At 41.2% G+C, this 25,806-nt stretch overlaps 1 protein-coding gene across 2 annotated transcripts in view; it reads left to right on the forward strand.

The window, feature by feature from the left end:
• Nucleotides 1–748: 748 nt before the first annotated feature.
• The window catches only part of FLT4 (fms related receptor tyrosine kinase 4), a 110,882-nt gene continuing 85,824 nt past the window's right edge, over nt 749–25,806 (forward strand). For both annotated transcript variants that reach the window (XM_060765416.2, XM_060765417.2), the window contains exon 1: nt 749–1,038. In XM_060765416.2, the coding sequence (XP_060621399.2) occupies nt 978–1,038 (61 nt within the window). In that variant the 5' untranslated portion in view covers nt 749–977. The remainder of the gene's footprint in view (nt 1,039–25,806) is intronic.

Below are 25,806 nucleotides of genomic sequence, written 5' to 3' on the forward strand. Positions count from 1 at the left end.
ATATATCTGTGGAATGACCAGGGTGGGGCAAAAAACTCTTGTCTGTTGGAGCTAGGTGTGAATGACCACTGTGATTAGCATTTGATGGCCTGGCAGTGCCTGGGGCAATCTTTTGCTGAGAGGTGATTAGATATGTCTGATTGTTTCCCCTCTGTTGTTTTGCTGTTGTAATTTTAGAGTATTTTAATACTGGTAGCCTGATTTTGTTCATTTTCAGAAAGGAGGAAACCATGAAAATGAACAAAATCTGGCTAACAGTATTTTAAAACTCTAAAATTACAACAGCAAAACATCAGAGAGGAAACAACCAGGGACAGCTAATCACCTCTCAACAAATGATTCCCCCAGGCACAAGCAAGCCACACCAAAAAAAAATTGCCAGACCATCAAATGCTAATCAAGGTGGTCAGTTGAAACATTCATACCTAGCTCCAACAGACAAGAGTTCTTTGCCCCACCCTGGTCATTCCACAGATATCGAAACCCACTTTCCTAGTTCCAACAGACCTCACTACTTCTGAGGATGCTTGCCATAGATGCAAGCGAAATGTCAGGAAAGAATGCTTCTAGAACATGGTCATATAGCCCGAAAAAACCTACAACATCCCTCATTCATGTTTACCTCCTCCTCGCCTTTCCTCCCCTATGGAGCGAGCCCTTCGACGTGAGCCCGGGCCCAATTATGCAAATGAGATAGCCTGGGCCCCGCCCCTCTCCCTGGCCGCCCTTTCCTCATTGACAGACCCTGAGTAGCAGAGCCCACTCCTTCTGGTTGCCCCGCCGGCCTTTTCGGGGCTCCCCCGCGCGGACACGCGCCCTCCCGCCTCTTTCCTCCTCCTCCCCGCGGTCCGGCTCTTCCTCCGCAAGTGAGGGAAAGGGAAAAGGAAGGGGAGCGGACCGGCCATTCCGCGTTGGCGGCTGGGCTTTGCCGGCTTCTCCTCGCGGGCGCCTGCCTGCCTGGCTGCCTCCCTCTGGAGATGAAGAGCGGCTTCTCCCCGCGGCTCTCCTTCTGGCTCCTTCTCCTCGCCGCCGAAACAGGTGAGCCAGCCCGGAGCGGGGCTCCCGTCGAGGGAAAGGATCATAATGGGATTTGGGCGCCTCTTGAGCCCCTAGACCCCAATGCTATGGAACCAGGGGAGGGCTGGCCTTCCTCTGGAAGCCAAAGGAGCCCAAAGCATTGAGCCAGGGAGGCTCAAGTGGGGCCACGCCGCATCATTTCTACAGTGTAGATCCAGCCAGAGGGAAAGCAAGCGGGGTGAGCGAGGATGATGGTTTAATAACTTTGGGGAAGATTGTTTTTCTTACTTGCTGTTTTATTTCCTAATACTTTAGGGCAAAACATGGGCCAACTTTGGTCCTCCAGGTATTTTGGATTTCAACTCCCACCATTCCGAACAGCCTCAGGCCCCTTCCTTTTGTCCCTCAGCCGCTTAAGGGCCTGAGGCTGTTCGGAATGGTGGGAGTTGAAATCCAAAACGCCTGGAGGACCAAAGTTGGCCCAGGCCCGCTTTAGAGGATGCTTACGCTATTGTGAGCGCGTGCCTCTCTGTTCCGCGCGTGCCTCTGGACGCCGCTGTGTCCCATCCGGACACCAGAGGGCGCTCGCGGGCGAAGAATCTTTTCTCCCCCTTTTCCTTTTGCATTTCTTGGAAAGGACAAACCTGCTCAGGAAATCCTCTTCTCTCCTGCAGCGTTGGACCGGGTTATCTTCTCTCTGGTGTATCTCTACCCTCTACAGCAGTGGTTCCCAACCTTTTTTGAACAGGGACCACTCTCCAAATTTATTTATTTATTTATTTACAACATTTATATGCCGCCCTTCTCACCCCGAAGGGGACTCAGAGCGGCTTGCAAGTAAAAAGTAAATACAATATATTATATTATTACCATAGCACAATATTAATATTATATATTACATTGTACTATAATATTATACTGTAATATTATTAGTAATATTACATTTAACATAAAATATATAATTATAATATTAGTAGTAGTAGTATTATATTGTATTGCATTATAATATTCTCAATATTATATGTATATACAGTATATTACGGGAGCCCCCGGTGGCGCAGTGGGTTAAAGCACTGAGCTGCTGAGCTTGTTGATCGAAAGGTCGCAGGTTCGATTCCGGGGAGCGGCGTGAGCTTCCGCTGTCAGCCCTAGCTTCTGCCAACCTAGCAGTTCAAAAACATGCAAATGTGAGTAGATCAATAGGTACCGCTCCGGTGGGAAGGTAACGGCACTCCATGCAGTCATGCCAGCCACATGACCTTGGAGGTGTCTACGGACAACGCTGGCTCTTCAGCTTAGAAATGGAGATGAGCACCACAACCCAGAGTCAGACATGACTGGACTTAATGTCAGGGGACTACCTTTACCTACCTTTACCTATACAGTATATTATATTATATTATATTATATTATATTATATTATACTATATTATATTATAAGCACAGTGCAGTCACAAGATGGAACTGCCTTCCTGGCCCCTCTCTTCACTCCAATCTCATTAGTACCAAAAGGGTTACAAATATCAGTTTTTGGTCAACTTTAGATTTGGTTTGGTTATTTGGAGTGCTAATTCAGAAAATTGCATTAGATAAACCACACCAGCTCTAGTTTCTGATACAGAACATTTGCCATCCAGTACTCACCATCTGTTTGCCCACAGAAAACCATATTTAATAAACTTTGACACTATAAGAGGGTTTTGCTAGATCAGTCGCTCTCATTGCAATGTTGTAGTAACAGTGAGGCCACAGACCATCTTTTTCTTCTTGTGGACCACTGGTGGTTTATGGACCACAGGCTGAGAAACACTGCTCTATGGGATAGTACTCTTCTGATGCAAATAGTTGTGGTATCATTACCATTAATGCAAGTAATAATAGCAATACTGTTAATGGTTGTGATTGTTCTCTAAACAGTTCTAATATTGTGGAGAGGGAAGGGTCGGTCTCTAAGAAGACCCCTCTTGAATGTAGGGGCCCTCAGGGGGCTATTCTTTCCCCCCTGTTGTTGTAACATCTATATGTGACCACTTGCCCAGCTGGTGCGAGGCTTTGGGATTGAGTGCTATCAGTATGCTGACGACACTCAACGCATTCTGAGGATGGAAGGCCGACCAGACTCCATACTCGATAATTTCCATCAATGCCTTGAGGCCGTTACTAGATGGTTGCATGCCAGCAGGTTGAGGGTGAATCCAGCGAAGACAGAGATCCTTTGGTTGTGTTGCCTGGATGGAGGGGTGATCCGGTTGCCTACCCTGGATGGCATGACATTATGCCTGGCATCTTTGGTAAAGAGTTTGGGAGTCCTTTTAGACCCTCTTCTGATGATGGAGGCCCAGGCCTCCGCTGCAAGCAGAGTCGCATTTTTCCATCTGCGTCAGGCTCCCTATCTGTCCAGGGACAACCTGGCCATGGTGATCCAGGCTACGGTCATCTCAAGGCTGGACTACTGTAATGCCCTCTACATAGGCCTGCCTTTATTGGTGATCTGGAAACTTGAACTAGTGCAAAATGCTGCTGCCCAGCTTCTCGCAGGGGTCTCAGCGAGGTGTCATATTACTCCAATCTTGCAGCAACTGCATTGGTTGCCAATTGACCACCAGATCACCTTCAAAGTGCTGATTCTTACCTTTAAGGCCTTATATGGCCTGGGGCTGGGGTACCTGAGGGACCGCCTCACCCCCTACCAACCCCCAAGAACAATCCATTCAGATGATCAGAATCTCCTTGAAGTTCCCAATTTTAGGACCTTTCACCTGATGTCTACTAGGCGTAGAGCATTCTCAGTGGAAACACGAGCTTTCCGAGATTTACTATCTTTTCGTAGAGCATGTAAAACTTATTTATTTAGGCTGGCATTTGAATCTGGTTGATTGAAAATTTTCTTTGTTTTTAAATGAAATGTATTGCATATGTATGTTGTAAACCACTCCGAGTCTTCGGGGAGTGGCGGTATATAAATTCGATTAATAAATAAAAAATAAATAAATATTTCGTACAAACATATTGGGTATTGGAATCAACTCTGAAAGAATGACTCAACAAAGTGTAAAAGTGCAGAAAAGAAACACATGAACCCAGTAGTCACCATCTGCTTGCCCACAAAAAAACATATTTAATAAGCCTCTGCACTATAAGAGGGTTTCGCAAGACAAGTTGCTCTTGTTGCAACAATGTAGTAACCGTGAGGCCGTGGACCATATTTTAGTTCTTGTGGACCACTGGTTGTCCTGAGACCACAGATTAGGAACCACTGCTCTAGAGTGAGCCTCACTGCAACCATTTTCCTGTGTGCAGGATATAAACTCTACCAACATGCAACCAATGGATGGTTCTCTATATTCTTGTACACTCCAACTGTGACATTATTTACTATTGGTTATGTTGGCTAGAGATGATGAGAAGTGTTGCCCAACAACTTTTTTTAACCAGGGACCACATTTTCCAGGGAGCACTCTCCAACATCAGTACCAAAAGCATTACAAATATCAGTTTTTGGTCAACTTTAGATTCAGTTTTGTTATTTGGGGTGCCGATTCAGAAAATTGCATTGGATAGACCATGTCAGCTCTAGTTTCTGATACAGAGCATATGCCATCCAATAGTTGCCATCTGCTCACCCACAGAAAACGTCTCGGCACTATAAGAGGGTTTCGTGAGACCAGTCACTCTCATTGCAATGAGGTAGTAATATTTTAGTTCTTGCAGATCTCTGATAGTCCATGGAGCACAGGTTGGGAACCATTGGTATAGAAGGAATGCAGTTTGACACCATTTTAACTGTCATGGCTCAATGCTATGGAATCTTGGGAGTTGTAGCTTTACAGGGGCTACTGTCTTCTCTGATAGAGAAGTGCCAAACTACAAATTCCACAATTCCATAGCATTGAGCCATGACTGTTAAATTAGTGTCAAACTGCACCCATCCTACATTGTAGTAGATGCAGTTCATGTCATGCTTCCCAAATCCGCCTATCAAAACTGCTGCTTGTTGGCTGGTGATGGAGGATGCCAGTACTGAACTCAACGGGGGTTTTCTGTCTCTGAGTCCCAAACATGCTTGGGACTGAGACCACAATTTATGTGTGAAGACAAGTAATAAGATCTTCATGTTGTCAAAGGCTTTCATGGCCATAATCACTGGATTGCTGTGAGTTTTCTGGGCTGTATAGCCATGTTCCAGAAGCATTCTCTCCTGATGTTTCACCCACATTTATGGCAGGCATCCTCAGAGGTTGTGAGGTCTGTTGGAAACTAGGCAAGGGATGTTTATGAAATGTCCAAGGAGAGAGAAATAACTCTTGTCTGTTTTGAGGCAAGTGTGAATGTTGCAATTAGATCTTCCTATCTAGTTTAGGGCGATGTGTGAAGGAGGCATTTTTTATTCATGGGGCAGAGATTTCCTCATAGGCTCTGTGCTCTATAGGCAGTGAAAGCTCATTCACACTACACAGTTAAGGCACTTCAGCTGTGATGGTTCCATCCTATGGTATCCTGGGATTTTCCATTTAAGCTATTTAGAAGTCTTGGCCAGAGATATATATCTTTCCCCACAATGAAATCTCTGAGCAATGCCAAATACAGGCAGTCCTCAAGTTATAAACAAGGGGCCATGGTGGTGCAATGGAGTAAAGAGATGAGCTGATGAACTTGCTGACCGGAAGGTTGGCTGTTCGAATCTGCAGAAGCTCCCATTGTGAGCCCCAGCTCCTGCCAACCTAGCAGGTAGAAAACATGCAAATCTGAGTATATCAATAGGTGGGAAGGTAAACGGTGCTCCATGCAGTCATGCAGACCACATGACCTAGGAGGTGTCTATGGACAATGCAAGTTCTTTGGCTTAGAAACGGAGATAAGCACCACCCCCCAGAGCCAGAAGTAGAAGCCTTTACCTTTATCTGTGTTTAATTGTTTCTAGGCACTGAATGTTTGCCTTTGGGTTGTGTCTGCTGGAATCTGCCCTGAGTCCCCTCGGAATAAACATTATTATTATTATTATTATTATTATTATTATTATTATTATTATTATTGGTTCTGTAGGTTTGTTCTTAAGCTGAATTTTTATATAATTTGAAATAGGCACATTTTAAAATGTAACTCCACTCACCATATCCATTAGTTTTGGATAGCATAGGGAAGGTTGAACACTCCTGTATTGATCGTTTTATTATCTGTTCAGAAGATTTCAGCTCACTTTCGGTCCCTGTGATGTTTGGATTTTGAAAAAAAATTGGCTTGCTGTGGAAACAAGTATCAGTAATACAGCTTCAGTGGAGACACCTTTTCCCCATGATAGCTCTTTCAGGAGAGAATTTCCCTTCTGATGGGTAGATTTCTCTCACTTCCTGTTGTCTCATTCTTAACTATGAACCGTTTGTAACTTGAGGACTGGCTGTATATACATAGCCATTCTGGGTGATATGGGCTCTATTCTATAAGACAGGAATGGAAAGTCACTTCTGGTTCTCCTTGCTTCAGAATATCGAAAAGTCATGGTGTGACTAAACTCAACATGAATCATCCATCATTATTTCAAGTTCTATCACAAGTGAGATTGGTGGGGATGAGGAGCAAGGCCTTCTCGGTGGGGCCCCTCACCTGTGGAATTCACTTCCCAGGGAAGTTTCCTCTTTCAGAAGGAAACTAAAAACATGGATATGGGACCAGGCCTTTGGGTAATCTGGCAGATAGACAAAGGACAATGACAACTAGAATTGATAGGATTTGACAATGTGGAATGAATTTACGGACTCTGAGCTGGCGAACGTTGAACATTAGATTGGTTTTTATTGATTGTGTTTATAACTTGACTGTTTTAATTGTTTTATAATTGCCATTGATACATGTTTTGTTTTATTGTTGTTGTTGGCATCGAATTGTGCCTTTTATAAGCCACCCTGAGACCCCCCTCGGGGGTTGAGAAGGGCAGGATAGAAATGTGTGAAATAAATAAATAAATAAAGTGGTATCAGGCTCAGGCTGGACAGCCAGCTGAGAGTGTGAGGGCTTCTTTTGGCTTCATAAAGGTCCTCAATCTCACCATTTTCTTACTAGTCTTTGATTTTCATTTTTGTTTGGATTTATTTCTCCTTTAGTTTTAAGCTAAACTGGCCTCAATGAGCAGCAATTTCTCATTCTGGAACATTTTTGCAACTGAGTTTTACAGAAATTAGGAGGTCCATGGAAATCGGAGGGGTGGGGACACACAGAGGCCCAGATGAGATCTCACACCTCTGTGAAGCACACAATTTCCAGCCCTGCTTTGAGCCTCCAAATAGTATAAATAAATGAATATATTGGGGTGGGAAACCCCACCCATTAGAATAATACACACACAATCTTTTTTTGCTAATGCTATGGGGATTTTAAAACTTGATATAGTTTACAGCCCTCACATTTTAATTTTTAACCTGGCCCTGTGTTTGAGTGGTTTCAATTGGAAGCTGGAGCTGATAGCTAATGGTGATCTGTTGTTCTCTTGCTGAAGCTAGCACTGTAGAAAATTATTTCAGTTTGTCGGCTTGGCCTTATCACATTGGGCCCTTGCACACTGCCATATATCTCAGTTCAGAGCCAATAATGTGGTATTTTATTCAGCTGTGTGGAAGGTGCATAAGTCTCCCTATTTCTTCCACTCCTAATACAATCACTCCTGTGGGAAACACAACAATTACTGATTTAATGGGAGAGGACAGAAATGGATTCAAAGGTGAAGTTCCTGCCCTGGGGCTTTTTAGGGGCCACATAGATTGCAAATATTTCTCTATCCCATGGAAGATTTTTCTTAAAAGCAAAACAATACTATTATTGGGTTGCTGTGAGTTTTCCAGGCTGTATGGCCATGTTCCAGAAGCATTCCCTCCTGACGTTTCACCCACATCTATGGCAGGCATCCTCAGAGGTTGTGAAGTATATTGGAAACTAGGTAAAGAAGACTGAGGATGCCTGCCATAGATGTGGGCAAAACGTCAGGAGGGAATGCTTCTGGAACATAGCCATACTGCCTGGAAAACTCACAACAACCCAGTGATTCCAGCCATGAAAGTCTTTGACAATACTATTATTGACTAGAATTATACTTTTATTGGTTTTATTGTTTCTTTTTTTTTAGATATGTCATCTATTTAATACATTAAGACACCCTTAGAGGCCACATGTAGCTACAGAACCACATTTAACCACCCCAGTCTATGTGACTTTTATGAGATTATGATTAATTAGATCGCAGGTTCACTGACCATGTAAATGTTCTTGAATCAGGAAAGCACCATGCACACATTATTGGGTGGTTGTTGTTGTCAGTCAGTTTCCTGAGGTGTTCAATCTGGACAGGAACATTCTGGACTTCTTTCAATTATGGACAAAATTAATGATTGTCATAGAAACATGGTGTATATCCTAAGTGGAATAAGATGTTTCTCTAGGTCTTTGTGACTCCATTAATCAGAAAAGCATTTTCATCAGCCTACCATGGTTGCATTATGCTTTCAAAATGATAGGGGATGTAATTCACTTGTAAACAAAAGTAAAATTTGCATCTTAATGGAACGTGCAATAGGTTGTGCAATCCCACAGAGACTTAGTTGTTCTGCCTCTGCATGTATGAACATACAATAAAGTTGTATTTCACCTTTTCTGAGATGGGTGAAGGTTTTTGTGAAGAAAGGCTATCTGGAGTTCAGATAGATGACTATAAAAAATCAGAAGGACCGCAGGAAAAATCTTAGTGCAGGAAGTTTTAGGTGTGGTGAGATCGATGTTTGCCTCACAAGGCCATTTTCTTTAACCCCAGATCCATGAATCATCATTTCTGTGATGTATTGTTTACTGCACTGAAAAGTAATGCAAAAAACAGCTGAAATGTATACTACTATGGGACTCTACAAGTCTAATGAACTATAAGAGGGCTGTGTGGATTTTACACACTCTGCTTCTATAGCTGGAATCGAACTCATCTGCATTGTGATGTAGTGTATGACATTTGTAGGTGATGTTATGGCCCCTTCCAAACAGCTGTATAAAATCCATAATGAACTGGATTATATGGCAGTGTGGACACAGATAATCCAGTTCAACACAGATTTCGTGGATTATCTGCCATGATATTCTGGGTTCTATGGCTGTGGGGAAGGGCCCTATGTTATTATTAACTGGTCTGATTGAGACACTGGATTAGCATGATTGAAATATTACAAACCCAGCTTCATATTTATGTTTGCATTTGTGCCTTTAAGTCACCCGTCAACTTATGGCGACCTCATGAATGTCATTGGGTTTTCTTAGGCAAAGAATACTCAGAGGTGATTTTACCAGCTATTCTCTCTGAAATACCTACAGCCTACAGTACCTGATAGTCATTGGTGGACTCCCATCCAAATACTAAATAGGGCTGATTCATTACTAATGCACAATCAGATAGGATTTGATGCTTTCAGGGTATTTAGGCCATTCCCAGGTGATGCAGTGATTCAAATATAACTGTATGTAAAGATCATCAGATAGTGTTTTCTATCTGCTGGACAGGCAATCTGACATGAGATTAACAGCCTCTCCTGAACTAATAGCTGGAAAGGAATGGAGAGGATGACATCATAGACAGAAGTTAATAATGTGGCTTTAGTGGATTTACAATTCCTTGCAGAAGTATTCGTGCACACACCCCTTGACTTTTTCATGCCCTCTGAAAGTTCTTGGACTCTACCAGCCTTATATTCTATTATTTATATTGGCTAGCGTTGATAGGAATTGACGTCCGACAGCACGCGGGGAGTCATAGGTTTTCCATTGCTGGTCTTTTTTTTTTTTTACTTAAAGAGGGTGATTATTATTAGTCTTGCAGTTATTATTTATCAGAGCATATGGATTTTAGGAAACCTGGCTGCAAAATGTGGGACTATATACACCTCTCTGGGGCCAAGGCTATCCCCAGAAATACCAATAGTGTTCTGTAGCTCTTGGATTCAGACAGGAAAAAACTTCATAGACTGAAACTAGCCAGTCACGCACACATGATCTTGACCTAATATCCTTTGCTGAGTTACTGCAAGCATTAAGTGGCATAAATGAAATGATTCCTTACCACTTTGGATGAAGTGTGTAATAAAAATATTTGTTCTTTTATTAAATATGCTGTTGTTGTTGTTTCAAAAACTAGAGACAGGTTTGCATATTTTGGGTTATTAGGGAAAGCATATTCTATGCTGCCATCTTCATTTTTATGAATTAATACAGACTGTTTACTTGAAGCACATAAACAATATGTGTTTGAGTATTGGACTTTGACTCTGGAGACGGGGTTCAGTTCTTTCCCCAGTCATGAAAACCCACTGGAGTAACTTTCAGCCCCAGAAAACTCCATGATAGGTTCACCTTAGGGTCCTTCCACATAGCCCTATATCCCATAATATCAAGGCAGAAAATTCCATAATATCTGCTTTGAACTGGGTTATCTGAGTCCACACTCAGCGTCCCCATATTGGAAATTATTTGCAGGCACACAACAACAACCATAAACAATGCAAACCAGGGTAGTGTAGAAATGACTGATGCATTATAACAGATTGAAAACTCTGAGAGACTAGGGTTCAAATCTAAGCTCAAAATAGGTGACCTTGGGCCAACCACACTCACTCAGCTCAGAGGAAGGTAATGGCAAACTTCCCCTGAATAGCTTTTGCTACAAAAAAAATGCCCTGTGGTAGACTTTGCATAAGTTGAAGTCATAAAGCGGGGTGATTAGAAGCAACTCAATCACTTTACAATTTTTTGTGCTACTTTCATTGTTAGAAAAATGCATACATGTAGACAGATAGCTAAAAATCCTCCCAAAAGTCTCCACACGCTGCAGAGCATGGTTTAATTAGTAATGAGCAAAATGGTACATTTGTAACAAACAAATAGTTAAGGAGTATCAAACAAATGTTACTTGTTAAAAATATTATCACTTGTAAACAGTATTTTGCAAAAGGAACATTGATATACTCTCTTTGGTCCCAGAAGTAACACAATTGTTTCTAAACTCTGAAGTGTGCTGATTTTTCCGACCTGCAGTACCTATCCAACCCAGATCAGAATACTTTCCTTGCCCGGTTTCTAGATGAAGTCTCCATTTACAAGTAAAGTGCTCAAGGCATCCTTTTGGCAGAGGGCCAAGACAAACGCAAACCCACAGCTTCCCGGAATGCTGCTGAAGGAGGCAGACAAATCCTTGTAGCAGACGTCCGCTGTCCTCTTTATGGAGGGACAGGCTGACATTGACTATAGAGGGCATGTGGAATGTATTATTGCCTCACTTTTCCTCAGTAGATCTCCCACCCACATACAAATGCTGCAACACCTGCTGCAACAAGGATGCTTTAGCTCAACGTATTGAGCAGGACGCTGTCTGCCCCCCATCACCCGGCTCCTTGCAGTTTGTGTCTTGGTGCGTAGGCATTCCAGTGGATTGCAGTGTGGCCCTAATTCCTCCTCTGTGGGCATAGAAATACTTCTGCAGCTGTTCTGCTATCCAGTAACTGGTTAAATTAATCCCAGGATTTTTATTGCCTCTGGCTATCTTAGAACTCTGTTTTTCATTTGATGAGGGTGACGTTAGTCCTGTGGGTGCATTTCCACTAAGGTCAAAACTATAATGGTGATGAAAGCATAAATGTATTATTGCTTCTCTGAAGTGCCTCATCATCAAAGGAATACAACCAGGCCATACCAGCTTTGCTAAGTCAAGGTGGTCAAGGGTTTTATTTTGAACTTTATCCCTGTTATAAAAAAATAATCTTCTGCAGTCTGTCTTGGTAACTCCTGCACGGCACAACTGTCATTTGGTGAAGGACTCTAGCAGCTCACTTATAGAACAGATGCTTTTTGGACAAAAGGACTCAAATTTCATCTCTGATTTCTCCAAATGGCTGTGACAAAGGCTCCTATCTAAAGTGCCTCAGAGCCATGGCCATACAGTTTTGACAGCAATGGACTAAACGGACTCGAAGTCATCTGTCAGATGTGTCTTTTGTAAATCCACATAGACTACAAAGCAAGATCTCCAGTTCACTTCCTTCTTCCTAGTTGTTTTTGTTACATCGGTCTTCTCTTGTTACACCTAAATTTGTAGCTCAGCTCAACTCAATTCAGATGTAACTATTTGGCAATAAGTCTTATCCAGGGGCCAAATCAAGAACTGATGGAAAATCCAAAATAAACTAGCAAGTGTCCAACGGGAAATTCAATTACTGTGCTACAGTTCATGAACGACTCCTATAAAGGATACAAATGCATTTCTGCTGAAAAATCTATCACAAGTCTATCATGACTTAATAGCCATGGGAGAGAAAGGAAAGAATGTGAAGCACCATGATATACAGGGCAAGACACATCTTCAGTCTAGCAGATACGCTCTGAAATGCTGTCTTCAATTAGCCCTTCAGACTATTTCAAGAATATATAGAAGAATTTAAGGCATCTATATAATAATGACTGCCCACTTATTTACATTTTTGTCATTAAGCTCATAATCTTTATGAGATTAGAAGAGAAAACAGTAAAATAAATCAGGAAATAGAATGGCCCAATATAATATTCATAGGAAAGGCAGCTGTGAATATATGAACCTTCTGGACTTAATCTTTAGGCAATTATGACATATGGTAAGGAGCAAAACAAACTGATAGGATTGCCTGTTCACAGTACTAAAACTGGACATGGTGAGATGTTCTTGAAAATTAGTCCATCAAATGGCTTCACAAGAGAAAGATTTCTGTTCTGGGTCTTTCAAATGTTAGTATAGTTGGTATTGAAAACAAGCAAATACAAATCTGCCTGTAAGGAAATAACCAGTTCATTTTGTAGACATATATACTTAGATTATTTGCATGAATTTAATAAACGGCATGACCAGATTTCCTGTACGCATTAATTAAATGTTCACATTGCTAAATGATGCCTTTATTGAACTTTAGACACCTGAAACATCGTTGGCCTCCAACTCTCTTTTAAGTGACACACTGTTGTGTTCTTCACCCAAGTATCTATTATCTCCTGTTGAACAGGTACCCTCCATAGAGTTAAGTAAACATAATGAACTGTGATGCCAGGCAAGATATCCAAGCCCTTGCTGGTGGAGGTCAGCAGTGGTTCATGGGAAAGGAAAAATTGGCAGCTGGGCCGGATGTCCTGCATTTCCCCTTTTCCTGCAGCCGCTTGAACAACGTTCCTTATTTAGCTTTCCTGATGGGCAGGAGGAATCTGATGGCGGAAACTGTCATAGCCTGATAACAGCTCAGAAAGACAGAGAGAGACCTCTCCTTATGATTGGTGTCATGGCAGACAGTGGGCTAGTTTTAATTTGGGATGAAGTAGGAGAGTTGCACAGTTGGCCTCAGAGCACCCTCGGCCCATAGTCTATCTCTCATTTGTGCAGGGTTGCAATGAACATTTAATAAACAGTATTTTTCAGTTTTAATTTGTTCACTGATGCATATACAACTCACTCTACATCCTAGTCAGAAAGTAATCAAAGGTGCGAAGTTATGACGTCCTTCAGAGCAGTTCTGATATGGGCAGCTGAACCAGCTGATGCAGGGAGGAGTTTGAGGCAGAGAAGGGGGGTATCCTGGAGTAGATTATCCTGGCTGGTATCCAGGTCTGGGCAGAGTTTTCCAGTGACTCAGTAGTGGCAAAGTGTCAGCAAGGCCAGAACAACAATGGTTTGGTACGTGGCGATGCAAGGCATGTCAGCTGGAGGCAGAAACCTGTGCAGAAGCAGCATTAATGAAACATTTGGGCACGTATGCTCAGCATGCGGGTACTTCAGCATGATCCACATACTATGGTGCCCTATGTTACTATGTGGGCACTATTTCCACGTGCAATAACTAAATTTAGCAGAGTAAATACAGCTCTACCAAAGGCATCCCTATGTGTGGACTTCCACTATTTCCTTGTGGAATCAAATGCCTCATGGATTCTGGGTTCAATCAAGTATTTGTCGTCATGGGTACATTTAGCATATATTGTTAACATGTTTGTGTTGCTATCTGTGTTAAGTGCAACAGTGCTTAGCAATGAAGAGCGAATAATACATCAGAGTGGGCCGTAGTAATAGTGTTATATAGTTTGACCCAGAGTGTTCCCATTCCTTGTCTAGCTATATTGATCCTTCTGTGATGTAAACTGATATTCTTAGGAATGTTGCTTCCCACATCTTCTCTTCCTCCAGTCTCTCTCTGTTCTTCCCTACAATGAAACAACACTACAACTCTTATATCCATGGAACCAATATACAGTTTCACTTAACAACAGTTTGAACTATTCACTTCAAGTCTCATGTACAAGCTACATTTCCTTATTGGTCATCCATCCCATTGAAAATAATAAGTTTCACTACTGTTTGTGATTTTACATGTCCATGCTAAGTCTGGGAACATATCCACATGGATATGGGGTAATGCTGTAGTTTAGATCAGTAACCCTGAGCAACTTTCCTGTTTTAGAATTAAGTTCTTATAATAAAGCCTTTATAATAAAGCCTTTAGTTTGTTTCTTCAAGCCATTGGTGACCTTGCTCCCTTAAGTAGGATCTCTGACCATTGCACACACTCTCTATCATAAATGTGTTCTTATCAGAGGTTCCCTACTCTGTATGGGATGGGGAGACAACTACTCCACAGTGGAACTGGGGAAGTTTTTCAGGCTGAGAGCAGGATTGACCCCAAGGGGCAATGCTAGGGTTTCATGGCTGGAGTGTGATTAAGGGCATCCATCTAATGTGGATGGAGCCAGGCTCAAAGTGGATGGGTCTATCAGTAACAAAGAGTAGAGCCACTGCTGGCAGCACTGCCTCCCTCCCTCCCCACCCCCAATGCTTCCCAGCTTCCCTCCTCTCAAGCAGATCCAAGTCGGGAAGTAGAGGGGAAACAGTACTTTCATTCTCATTGGAATGTCCCGCATAGGAAGCCTTCACTTTGTGGGTCAGCCGATGTGCAAATGGGTTTGGACCCTTCTCATAGCATGCTTATGGTTCTGATCCTTATCTTCTTTGAAGCCCACTCTGTGGGATGTAAACCTTACCATCCAGCACACATTTGGCTCCTTCTGGATGACCTCTCCCCGTGGAACTTGAATCTTGAGGAACTTGATAGATTAGTAACCAAGGTGTTGGATAGGAATCCCCCAACCCCACCTTTTGAGTCCACTCTCCAGATTTCCTTGCCTCCATAAAACTCTTTGATACGTTTGACTGAAACTCACCAATAGTTAGAAATGATTGATAAAAAAATGACTGATCAAATCTAACTCAATGCCTAGATACGAATTAGACAAAAATATTTGCATAGGCTTCCCCACACACCAAGGAATACATATGTATACGGATTACTTTTTTTCCTCAAGTCTAAAATGCCAACAAAAAGTGCCACCACCATTACTCCACCATGACAATGAATGAAAGATAACACTGTGGATAGGTTGTGACAGAACTCCTGCAAGCAGTCTTGACTTCTCCTTTATCCTTGGCCATGTTGAGATCATAGGCCATATAATGAAAGTATGTCAGTGGAGTGTGGTGTAGAAAGCTGGAAGTGTGGTGTAGAAAGCTGGATGCCTCCTCCATCCAAGGTCTGTGATGGAGACCTTAGCCAACCCAGCACAGTATTCAAAATAGCATGTCCATCCATTCAGGCACATGTGAAGATGGCAGAAAATTACAAAAGGTGAAAAAGAGATACCTTACATCATTTTGGATGCCTTACCAAAAGGATGTAAGAAGTAGTGCTAAAAAGAGAAGATGGACTGGCATTTGCTGAAGATCTCATTGAAATCCTCCTTGGATTTTTAAAATGTTACTATCCTTTACCATCTCTTTCCTACATAATGGGCACTTACAAATTAATGTTGAGATCACTCTGGATTTGATGTTCAGGCAGTCTGACACGTTTTGTACTCCCAGGGCTTGGCATTTCCCAGTGGTTACAGCCCCTGCCCACCCCCTGTTGCTTAGACAAAGTATAATGCTGAGTGAACCGCAAGCATTTTGCCTTCAACAACAATAGCAAGACCTGGGTGACATTTCAAATAGTGTATCAGCAGGAGAGATCTTGAAATTAGCTAGCATGAGAATATATTTTACTTGACCTGGATAAGTAATGAAATAATTCGTATTAGAATAGACGAGTTATCTGCTTTTTAGTTGATATTGCTGTGGATGGAGATAGAAAAATGTTGTATCACTACCATAGTAGATAACAAAAATCAAACATTTTTCATATCTGTAGGCCCAAAAACAACATGTCATACGGAGCCCCCAGTGACACAATGGGTTAAACCCTTGTGCTGACAGGACAGGTTGACCGACAAGTTTGGCAGTTCAAATCCAGGTAGCAAGATAAGCTCCTGTCTGTCAAGCTCCAGCTCCCCATGTGGGGACATGAGAGAAGCCTCCCACAGGATGGTAAAACATAAATCATCCGGGCATCCCCTGGGCAACATCCTTGCAGATGGCCAATTCTCTCACACCAGAAGCGACTTGCAGTTTCTGAAGTCACTTCTGACACAAAAAAACCCACTAAAATTAGTTTGGTTAAAAGCTAGCTAAGATGCCTGCTTCTGCCACTTTCACAGTTTACTAGTTCCAGAGGCTGGATCCCCAGTTTTAGAATACAAAACCGTAGAGCTGTGCTTCAAATCATCAAGATCAGATTCAGAGCCATTACTGAAACATCAGGTCTGTGGCATACCTTACTTGCCCAGGAAACCATTGCATTTAAAGTATTAATATCCCACTATTACAAGAGAGTGGTTTCTTTCATAAGGACCCTTTCAAACTTCACAATTACAGTGATCTCATTCAGTTCACTGCCTTGAGTGCATTCTATGCAATCCTGGGGTTTGCAGTCCAGAGAAGTATTCAAGCTTTCTGACGGAGAATTTGTAATGCTCCTTGATAAATGGCAAATTCTGGAATGCCATATGATGTAATTAGTGGAACCATCATGCTTGAAGAACCTTAAGAGAACAATACATGCACATGCATAACTCAGTGCAGCATGCCTTGCTGTCGTTTTTGTTGTTGTTATGTGCCTTCAAGTTGGTTTTGACTTATGACAATTTACTTAGAGGTTTGTCTTTGACTACCTATGGGGTAGAGAGAGTGTGACTTGTCTAAAATGGATTTCCATGGCTCAATAGTGATTTGAGCCCTGGTCTCCAATGCTCACAGTACTACTCTCCAGTTTTCTCCTTCTTCTTGTTGTTATTTCTGTTTCATTGATAACCAACCTTTTCTCCAAGTTGCTATAAATAATATCAGATCTCAACTAGAATATATCCATTAATCAATGGAATAACCAACCAGCAATTGATTTGATTGTCTTATTCCAATTGAGTATAGTAGTTGGATTCAGGCCCATGGTCTGTCTTTTCATCATCATAATAACCTTGTGAAGGTTAGGTTAGCCAAGGTCTAAGAACATATTTGAAACTGTCTCCATCCAATGCCGTTCTAACATCCTTAGCATTGCAACACATTGGTATTTCATGATCCTTCATAGTACTTTCCTTGGATTTGATCCAATTCCTGTTTAGTCTCATTAGGTCATGATAATGGGAAGAAAGCCTCTGCCAAAGAAGGAATAGTAACCATCCTTTTCATGTGCTGTTCTCAGGATTCAGAAGCTGCTCAGCTCAGGGCATAGGCAAGAACCTCTACCTTTTCTTACTGGTCCCTTTTCACTTGTCCACAGCTATACGAGTAAATATGACATGGTTGGACCTCATGTCTCTTCATAGGTCTACTCTCCTCACAGCTCTAATTTTTTTAATTCCTTCCCTCACAATACTGCACGTCATCATTCATATTTTGTAACGTGATAATTTCCTGCTTCCTGAGCCAATAGGCACATTTTGAAGGCTGACCTCTGGTACAATGGAAAACAAAAACTTTTCACAGCCTTGAATGGGAGTAGGGAGGGCTACTTTTAAAAACGCAGGAGTAGTATTAAAAAAGATCAGTGGTGATCCAAAAAAAGAGGGAGAGGATGGTTAACCTACCTTCCATTCATAATTGACAGGCCATATCCAAAGGGGAATTGGCGTTTTCAGATGAGCAAAGAGCATTCCCTCCCACAGCAACTCAAAGCAGCCAACTTCCAACTCCCTGGGGGAACGGAGGGGCTGCTGACAACCCAGATCCGAGAGGAGGTCTGCAGCGTGGCCCTGGCTGACCTGCTGGTCCTGGGCCGGACATGTGGCTACCTGACAGGCTAACTTTGGCACAGGACATCTCTTCCCTGAAAGGATGGAGCAGGGGAGGAAAGGGCACTGGGGGAGGGGAAAGGAAAGCTGACAGGGAGAGAAATTCAAACAAGGCCCAGCAGTTATGGGGTGGCGGAAAAGAAGGGTAAACCTGGCAGGAGAACTCAGGAAGTCAGGCAGGAGCGAAGCAGGGGGATGACGAGATAGCGTTTCCTGAAGAGGCTACAGAGAAACACAGATAGATAAACACCCAGAGGGAATGGGTGCTACTCTCTGAGCAAAGTCCTAGATGGCGCTACATAGCTGGAGACCTATCTAGCATTTCGTTTCCAATCTCTGTTCTGTTAATTATAAGTAACCCAAGTTAAAATTATCTTACAAAAGGAATGACATCCAGTGGTTCTCAACCTGTGGGTCCCCAGGTGTATTGGCCTACAACTCCCAGAAAATCTAGCCAGTTTACCAGCTGTTAGGATTTCTGGGAGTTGAAGGCCAAAACATCTGGGGACCCACAGGTTGAGAACCATTGAATTATACTGCATCATGCTATGATCTAAGTTTTTATAATTATACAATTGTGGGAGAAGGATTAATCAGCAGTAACTAGGGTTTTTTTTAAATATATATATAACTGCATATTTTCAAGTTTTGACAGAAAGGAGCAAGAGATTTGCATGGTCTCCTTTGTGTTTTACTATAAACATTAGAGCCACTAATTTTATTCTGGTGCAAAAAGACACACTCTTAAGGATTTTTAAAAACTGAGTCCAGGAATTTGATTTGAGGAACATAGATAAATGGAATTTGAAGTCCATCCACATAAAATCCATTCCCTGGTTATCCATAAGCTTTCTTCATTTTAGGAATGTAATTTATGGCAGGGAACTAAGGCAAGGGCAAATAACTTCTGAACAAATCCCTGGATTATATAAAGGCTTGTTGTCTGAGATGTAACAGATCTGATTTGGCACAAATTTGGTGGGATTCTTTTTTAAAAAAATAAGGTAGCTAAGCTTTGGATTTATTAAATATATTAATTGTTTAAAATTCTATAGAATGTCAGAAAAATCTGAATGATGCTTAATAAGCTAATATTATGTTAATAATGGCAAGCGTTTGTTATAAAATGGAACCCCAACAAAGATCTCACTATTATAAAAAGACTCACTAAAATAACCTGTATGACCAAGTTTATAAAGTTGATGAATTTTGTGGAGAACAGACACCATCTGTGGAAGGGGATTTTCTTTCCTCCATTTTGCAGCTTTTTGTGAAATGCTGCCCCCCCCCCCCCCCGATGCAAAGAAAATGTAGAAGCATAGTGATTCCCCTTTATTGTATATTTTCATTTCTGGATTCTTCCTTAACTTCTTTTAAGTTTTAAATAACTTTATAGTAGTCCTACATGGAAAACTTCATTGATTTCTATTGTAAATGTAAAATTGTTGTTATGTGCCTTCAAGTTGACTAATTTGCAGTAGCCCTCCCATAGGGCAAGATTTATTTTACTTTGCCATCCTCTTAAGACTGAGAGAATGTGAGATACCTGGGGTCCCCCTGTGAGTTTCCATGGCTGAGTGTGGAATCAAAGGCTTGTCTCCTGGAATCTTGGCCCAACATGTAACTACTATGCTACCACCAGCATTGAAGCGATGGTCTTCTGCCATCAACTCCGCTGGACCGGCCATGTTGTCCGGATGCCCAACCACCATCTCCCAAAGCAGTTGCTCTACTCCGAACTCAAGAACAGAAAACGGAATGTTGGTGGACAGGAAAAGAGATTTAACGATGGGCTCAAAGCCAACCTTAAAAACTCTGGCACAGACACTGAGAACTGGGAAGCCCTGGCCCTTGAGTGCTCCAACTGGAGGTCAGCTGTGACCAGCAGTGCTGCAGAATTTAAAGAGGCACGAATGGAGGGTGAAAGAGAGAAATGTGCCAAGAGGAAGGCGCGTCAAGCCAACCTCGACCAGAACCGCCTTCTACCTGGAAACTGATGCCCTCACTGTGGGAGAAGATGCAGATCAAGAATAGGGCTCCACAGCCACCTACAGACTCACAAGAATTCTGATCCTGGAAGACTATCCTACTCGGCCAACAAGGGATCACCTAAGTAAGTAAGTAACTACGCTACAATGGCTCATGATATTTCCAGTAGGAAATACTTATGATTAAAACCATTACCACAATTGAAACAATCAAACTATTTCATTTTGAGCAGTTGAGAATATACTATAGAAGACTATAATTTGACCTCTAAACTGGAATTCTTTTACCCTCAAGATTTCTGGTACAGGCAATAAGGTCCAAGATTTTCACTTCCTGTTCAAAGGCTGCAGGACTCAGAGCTTCTCTCTGGCCATGATGCCTTTGGATTCAACTCTGCAGCAAAAAGGCAAAGGGGAAAGACAGCAAGAATGCTCTTGTATGCAAGAAATGCTGGACAAAAAATATTGAGAAATATGTTGTACCAGAAGGAATCACAACAAATATTGAAATACATCCGGACTCCTCCAAATGTGGAATTTAAGAACCCCATCCTGCCTCCCACTGTTTATGCTGGCTGGGGCACTTTAGTTTTGCATTGTCTTGAGGGTGACCAATGAACAGGAGTGCAGCTTATTATTGTAATGGCCAGTCAGCCAACCATGCTTTTCTCTCGGCTGCCAAGCATCTTATGATTCAATCAGCCAATTTGCTTTCTGGCTTTATTTCTTCCTTCTGTTCCAATTACTATTCCCAATTCCTTGGGTCTAAATGATCATTAAGTCTGCTCGTTCTTCAGTAGGGTTTTTTGACAATATGAACATTCTTTTCATTGAGCGCTTAAAGTATTTTTGTTGCATTTTCATATTTCTCAGGTTTCGCTTCAGCACACAGATTCCTTCTTCTAGTTATTTAGTGACTTGTTGAGGTTCAGGCCACTTCCACATAGCTGAATAAAATCCCACAATATCTGCTTTGAACTAGGATATATGGCAGTGTGAACTCAGATAACCCAGTTCAAAGCAGCTATTGTGAGCTATTCTGCCTTGATATTCTGGGTTATATAGCTGTGTGGAAGGGTCCTCAGTTTCTGATGTGGTGAAAGAGTTCCCTAGTAAAGTATGTTAATAGCAATTAGCCATCAGTATGCCTTTCTCTCTGGCAAATCTCACTGATTTCTCATACTTGATAGGCCAAATCAGATGTAGTGTGTAGTTCCTGTGGAATGTTCTTTTTTACCTGGGTGTTATAAAAAAATTAATTAATTGCTTCAGGAGGTGCTGTTTCACTAAGCCATGGACAAGTTGGTTGAAGGTAAGATGAGAACTTCTCTCTTAAAAATATCCAGAAGGTAACCTCCCAAATTCTTTGGCATTTGTGCAGTTTTTTCATCCTGTTTATCCCCCTCGATAATCCCAAGAGAGGGTTCTTACTATTGTTGTTGTTTTAAGGAACCTAAACATGCAAACTGATTCAGATCTGTCTCTCCAACTATAATAATGTTGTTACAAGGAACAATTTAAAGTTGCCAGATCTCTTGTATTAATCTATCATATTTCAAAACAGTGCAACTCCATAAAACAGAAGAACTCAGCTTCTTGGCATCATCCATTTTTATTTAACAGTTCTGTGACAGTTTCTTGTACAGCCTAAAAATGCACAAAAAATTCAGGGTAGATGCCAAATTTCACCATATTGTTCTATGACCTAGAGCCACCCTAAAAGTTCTGTACATAAGGGGAGAAACTCTCCGTATCAAACTAACATTTTCAAGTTGTACATAAACCTGCACAAGAAGAATAGGCAATTTGGTAGGTTTGAGAAGCATGAGATCCATTAACTGGTTCCATTTTATTCCAGATCTTGTTTTGGCCCAGATGATGTGTAGGAAAATATTGTATGTATCTATTCATCTAAATCATACTGAATTTAATAGGAATTAATTCTAGAGAAGTTGATATAGAATTGTAGCCACTGCATAATTCCACTATCTTTGTTTCTGCTTCACCGTCCTGAATAGCAATAAGCAGTATGATTTCTAGTCCAGGAGTTCAGTGGAGACAGTGGAAAGTGGTAATGATCCCAATATGACCAAAGTGCAGAGAATCACCAGTAGGTTCTAATTTGAACTTTAAATGAGCAATTCAAGGTGCAAAACACTATCTTAATATCTTGGATAATCCTTTCAAGTTCAAACTAAATCCCAGAGCAGATCCACCATCCCATTGACCTTGGAGACAACAACATCCACTGAAATGAATCAACAAATCTTTCAGTTATTAGTGTGAACGTTGAGATTTCACAAGCCCTTTTCTTGGCGAACATAATAATGTACCATCTTTTTCTTCAGCCACTTTAACTGCCCATAACAACAATTTCCCAAATAAGCTTTATTTTTCCTGCTCTGAAGAAGGGTTCTTTATGGCAACACTTGGTGACCCTTGATTTGGGATGCTATTTCTTCAATATCAGTTCTCAGAGAATTAACTTTGTTTGGTCTCTCATGAAATCAGAATGGGATAAGTTATTTTAAGGCTCTCTGGGAAGACCCTAGCAATCCAAAAACCAAAATAAAGGATTAACTCATGTAACTACCTTTAATAATCACCATCTTTTGATATTCTTGGCTCCCCCATTTTACCAGTTTCTATTTTTTCATGCAATCCATGACTATTTAGCTTCCTGGAGCAAGAGGTCTCCTTGTTGCTTTTGTTAGTCTTAAAATTACAACATGCATTGTTATTGTTGATGATGATAATCACAATTTACTTTACAACTTATCCATTGCTGAGCCTTCCCATCTCCTTTTTTTAAATTCACCTTTATGATGAATTTATATCGCTTGCAATTTATTTTGGAAAATATATATATAAAAGTTTAAATTTTCATATTTGTATGTTTGTAATGATGTGAGCTTCCATCTCTGCCTGCTTATCTGCATGTTTTTGTATCCTGCCTTGAATCCCAGAACTGGACAAAGGATAGGAAATAAATACATTAATAACAATCGCCTCATTTGTCACCCTCCTGTTTTAACTCATCCTCAAGTGGAATACAGGATCGTTCCTTCATAGAGTCCCTATTCATGTGGCCTTGTTCTTACAAAATTGTGAACTCATGTTTTAGCCTTTCATGGCAGATGGTGCTTAATTCTCTTTATGTAGAAACAAACGTATCAGAGAGAGGTCAATATAAAAACTTTCTCCTTGATGAACTGCTTTGTGACCCAATCCTGAGGGTGGGGGAAGTGTGATGATGGTGATGATGGTAACAATGAAGAAGAACATGAAGAAAAACAACCTTCTTATTGGAGGGTTCATCTTCCCAGTCAGACCAAGAGTTTCCTCAGCTACTGGCATGTAGCCGGGGAGGGGGGGGGCTTGAGGGGCTTCAGCCCCCCCCCCCACGAAATTCTCATGGTGGTCCGCGATAAGGCCTTACTGGTATATTATTTAAACTGTTATGTTTATTCATATCATGATCTGATCACCATGCTCAATATATCCCATATGCATGGGGGTATTGGGGGTAATGATAAAAAGGTTTGCTATGGTAGACCCTCTTTCACTCAGACTCAAACCCCCCCCCCCCCCAAATCAAACTCAGCTCCCCCGAATCAAAATCCTGGCTACGGGCCTGCTCAGCTAGATGACTCTGTGCAAGAGACCACTCCCAAAGTTCCTATATCTTTAGGGGAGAAAATAACACAATATCCTCATCTAGAGCTCAGAAATCTTGATGGTTGTAAACATAGGCAAGAGTACTCAGGGGAAAGGCTTCTCAAGTGGAACAGCCTCCAAGTGAAAAGGCCCTCCTCATGTGCAGGACTTCTGGAAAAAAAAACATGAATACTTGATTGGATTGCCCTGATATGAATTGCCTGCTTGGATCCTACCAGATTAGACTTTGGATGGTCTGGACTTTGCCCTTAGAAAGTGCCCGACCTAAAACAGGATGTAGAGGAAATCACATGAACATTGAAATAACTGTTGATCCTGGACTGTGCAGCTCAGACACAACGTGAAGCATGTCTGAGTTGCTTCATTAATCTTCAAGACAATCTCTAATTTCCCCTTTTTTTAAAAAAAAAGTGTTGGTCTCTGCAGTGAAAGAAGCCTAAATTGATTCCAACTACTACCAGCAGTTAATACATCCCAGATATTGAGATAGGGTAAATTTACTGCTATATGTAGATGTGCTGAATCTCTATCCTTAGGCTTTCTGCCTTCAACATTATTATTATTTTATTTATGTAAATGTTCTCCTCCAAACAACAGATAGTTTCTAAGTTATTATTACCCGAAAGCTCTAATTTTCTTGCATGTTTTCAAAGCATCATTTCTATTGAGAAGTTGATTTAATCAGTTAATGAATAGCTTTGCAACATTTTAGTTTGCTTTTAATTAATGATAGCAATTTATCTTACAAGTGTCATATACTATCGTAGAACTTACTTGGGCAGACATGGTCCAATGTTATGAATTATCTTAGGGTAGGCCTCGGAGACTAACCTTTTAATTAACACCAGGTGAACCAGGTTGGAGGGCATTGACTAATCATTCATGTATTTATTTATCCACAGTTGGGTAAATAATAGATAAGAAATTACTCTGTGTGTGATAAATTCTTTGTAGGAGGGCAGACGTGTCTATGTCAAAATCAACACCTTATACATTATAACAAGGGTTTGACTAGAAATTATTGTAATTAGTAGTACACTTCGAAAAGTTGGGGCAATAGCTGAAACCATGCAATTAATCTTGTGTGGGACAGGAGCAAGACAGTGATGGAAGACTTAACATTAACCCCCATGCGAAGCACACATGGGAGATTTTCTGATTCCCTCTTGTGAAGGGAAGGGGGAGGCTGTTGGCACTGATCCTATTAAAACAGCACATGGTATGAATTCTGCATGTCTGGTCATGGTACGAATTACTTATTTACATATAAATTTAGTATGCTTCAGAAATATCTTCATTCTCATTGCTAAGGCTCAAAACAGCTTATTTTAATGCAAGCTAAAAATGCACATCCAAATTGACCTTTTATCCACATTAACATCTTTTATGCCACTTCAGGGAAGTCTTCATTGAAAGCTAACAAGTTTTGTGAGAGTCATTGGTAACAGAATATGGCAATCCATTGTTTGTTTTTAAAGCATGGAAGATGCTAGTAAAATAAAAGCAGAGAAGATCACAAAGAAATATAGAGAAGAATTGGTCTCTGAACAGAGTTTGGAACTACTACTTGAAGTAATGTGCTGCCTGTTATCTCCAATTAATATAATGGGCTGTGTTATTAATGTGTTACTGTCTATATAATTATTCTTAGCATTTTTCTATAAGGCACTGCTACTAAACACTACTTGCATTCAAGTGATGCTTCTGCAATAATGACTAAATGTTATTAACAATTGTAAAAAATATATAATGTTTATTCATTTGGACGAAAAGATATAAAATGAATGCTATTGCCTCTTATTTTAAAAAGCAACAAAGTAATGAGTAGCTATGTTGCTTTTAATATGTTACCTCCAAGCACCAGGATCTATGTAAAGAA

The sequence above is a fragment of the Anolis sagrei genome, chromosome 2 (genome assembly GCF_037176765.1).
Source record: "Anolis sagrei isolate rAnoSag1 chromosome 2, rAnoSag1.mat, whole genome shotgun sequence".
Classification (NCBI taxonomy): Eukaryota; Metazoa; Chordata; class Lepidosauria; order Squamata; family Dactyloidae; genus Anolis; species Anolis sagrei.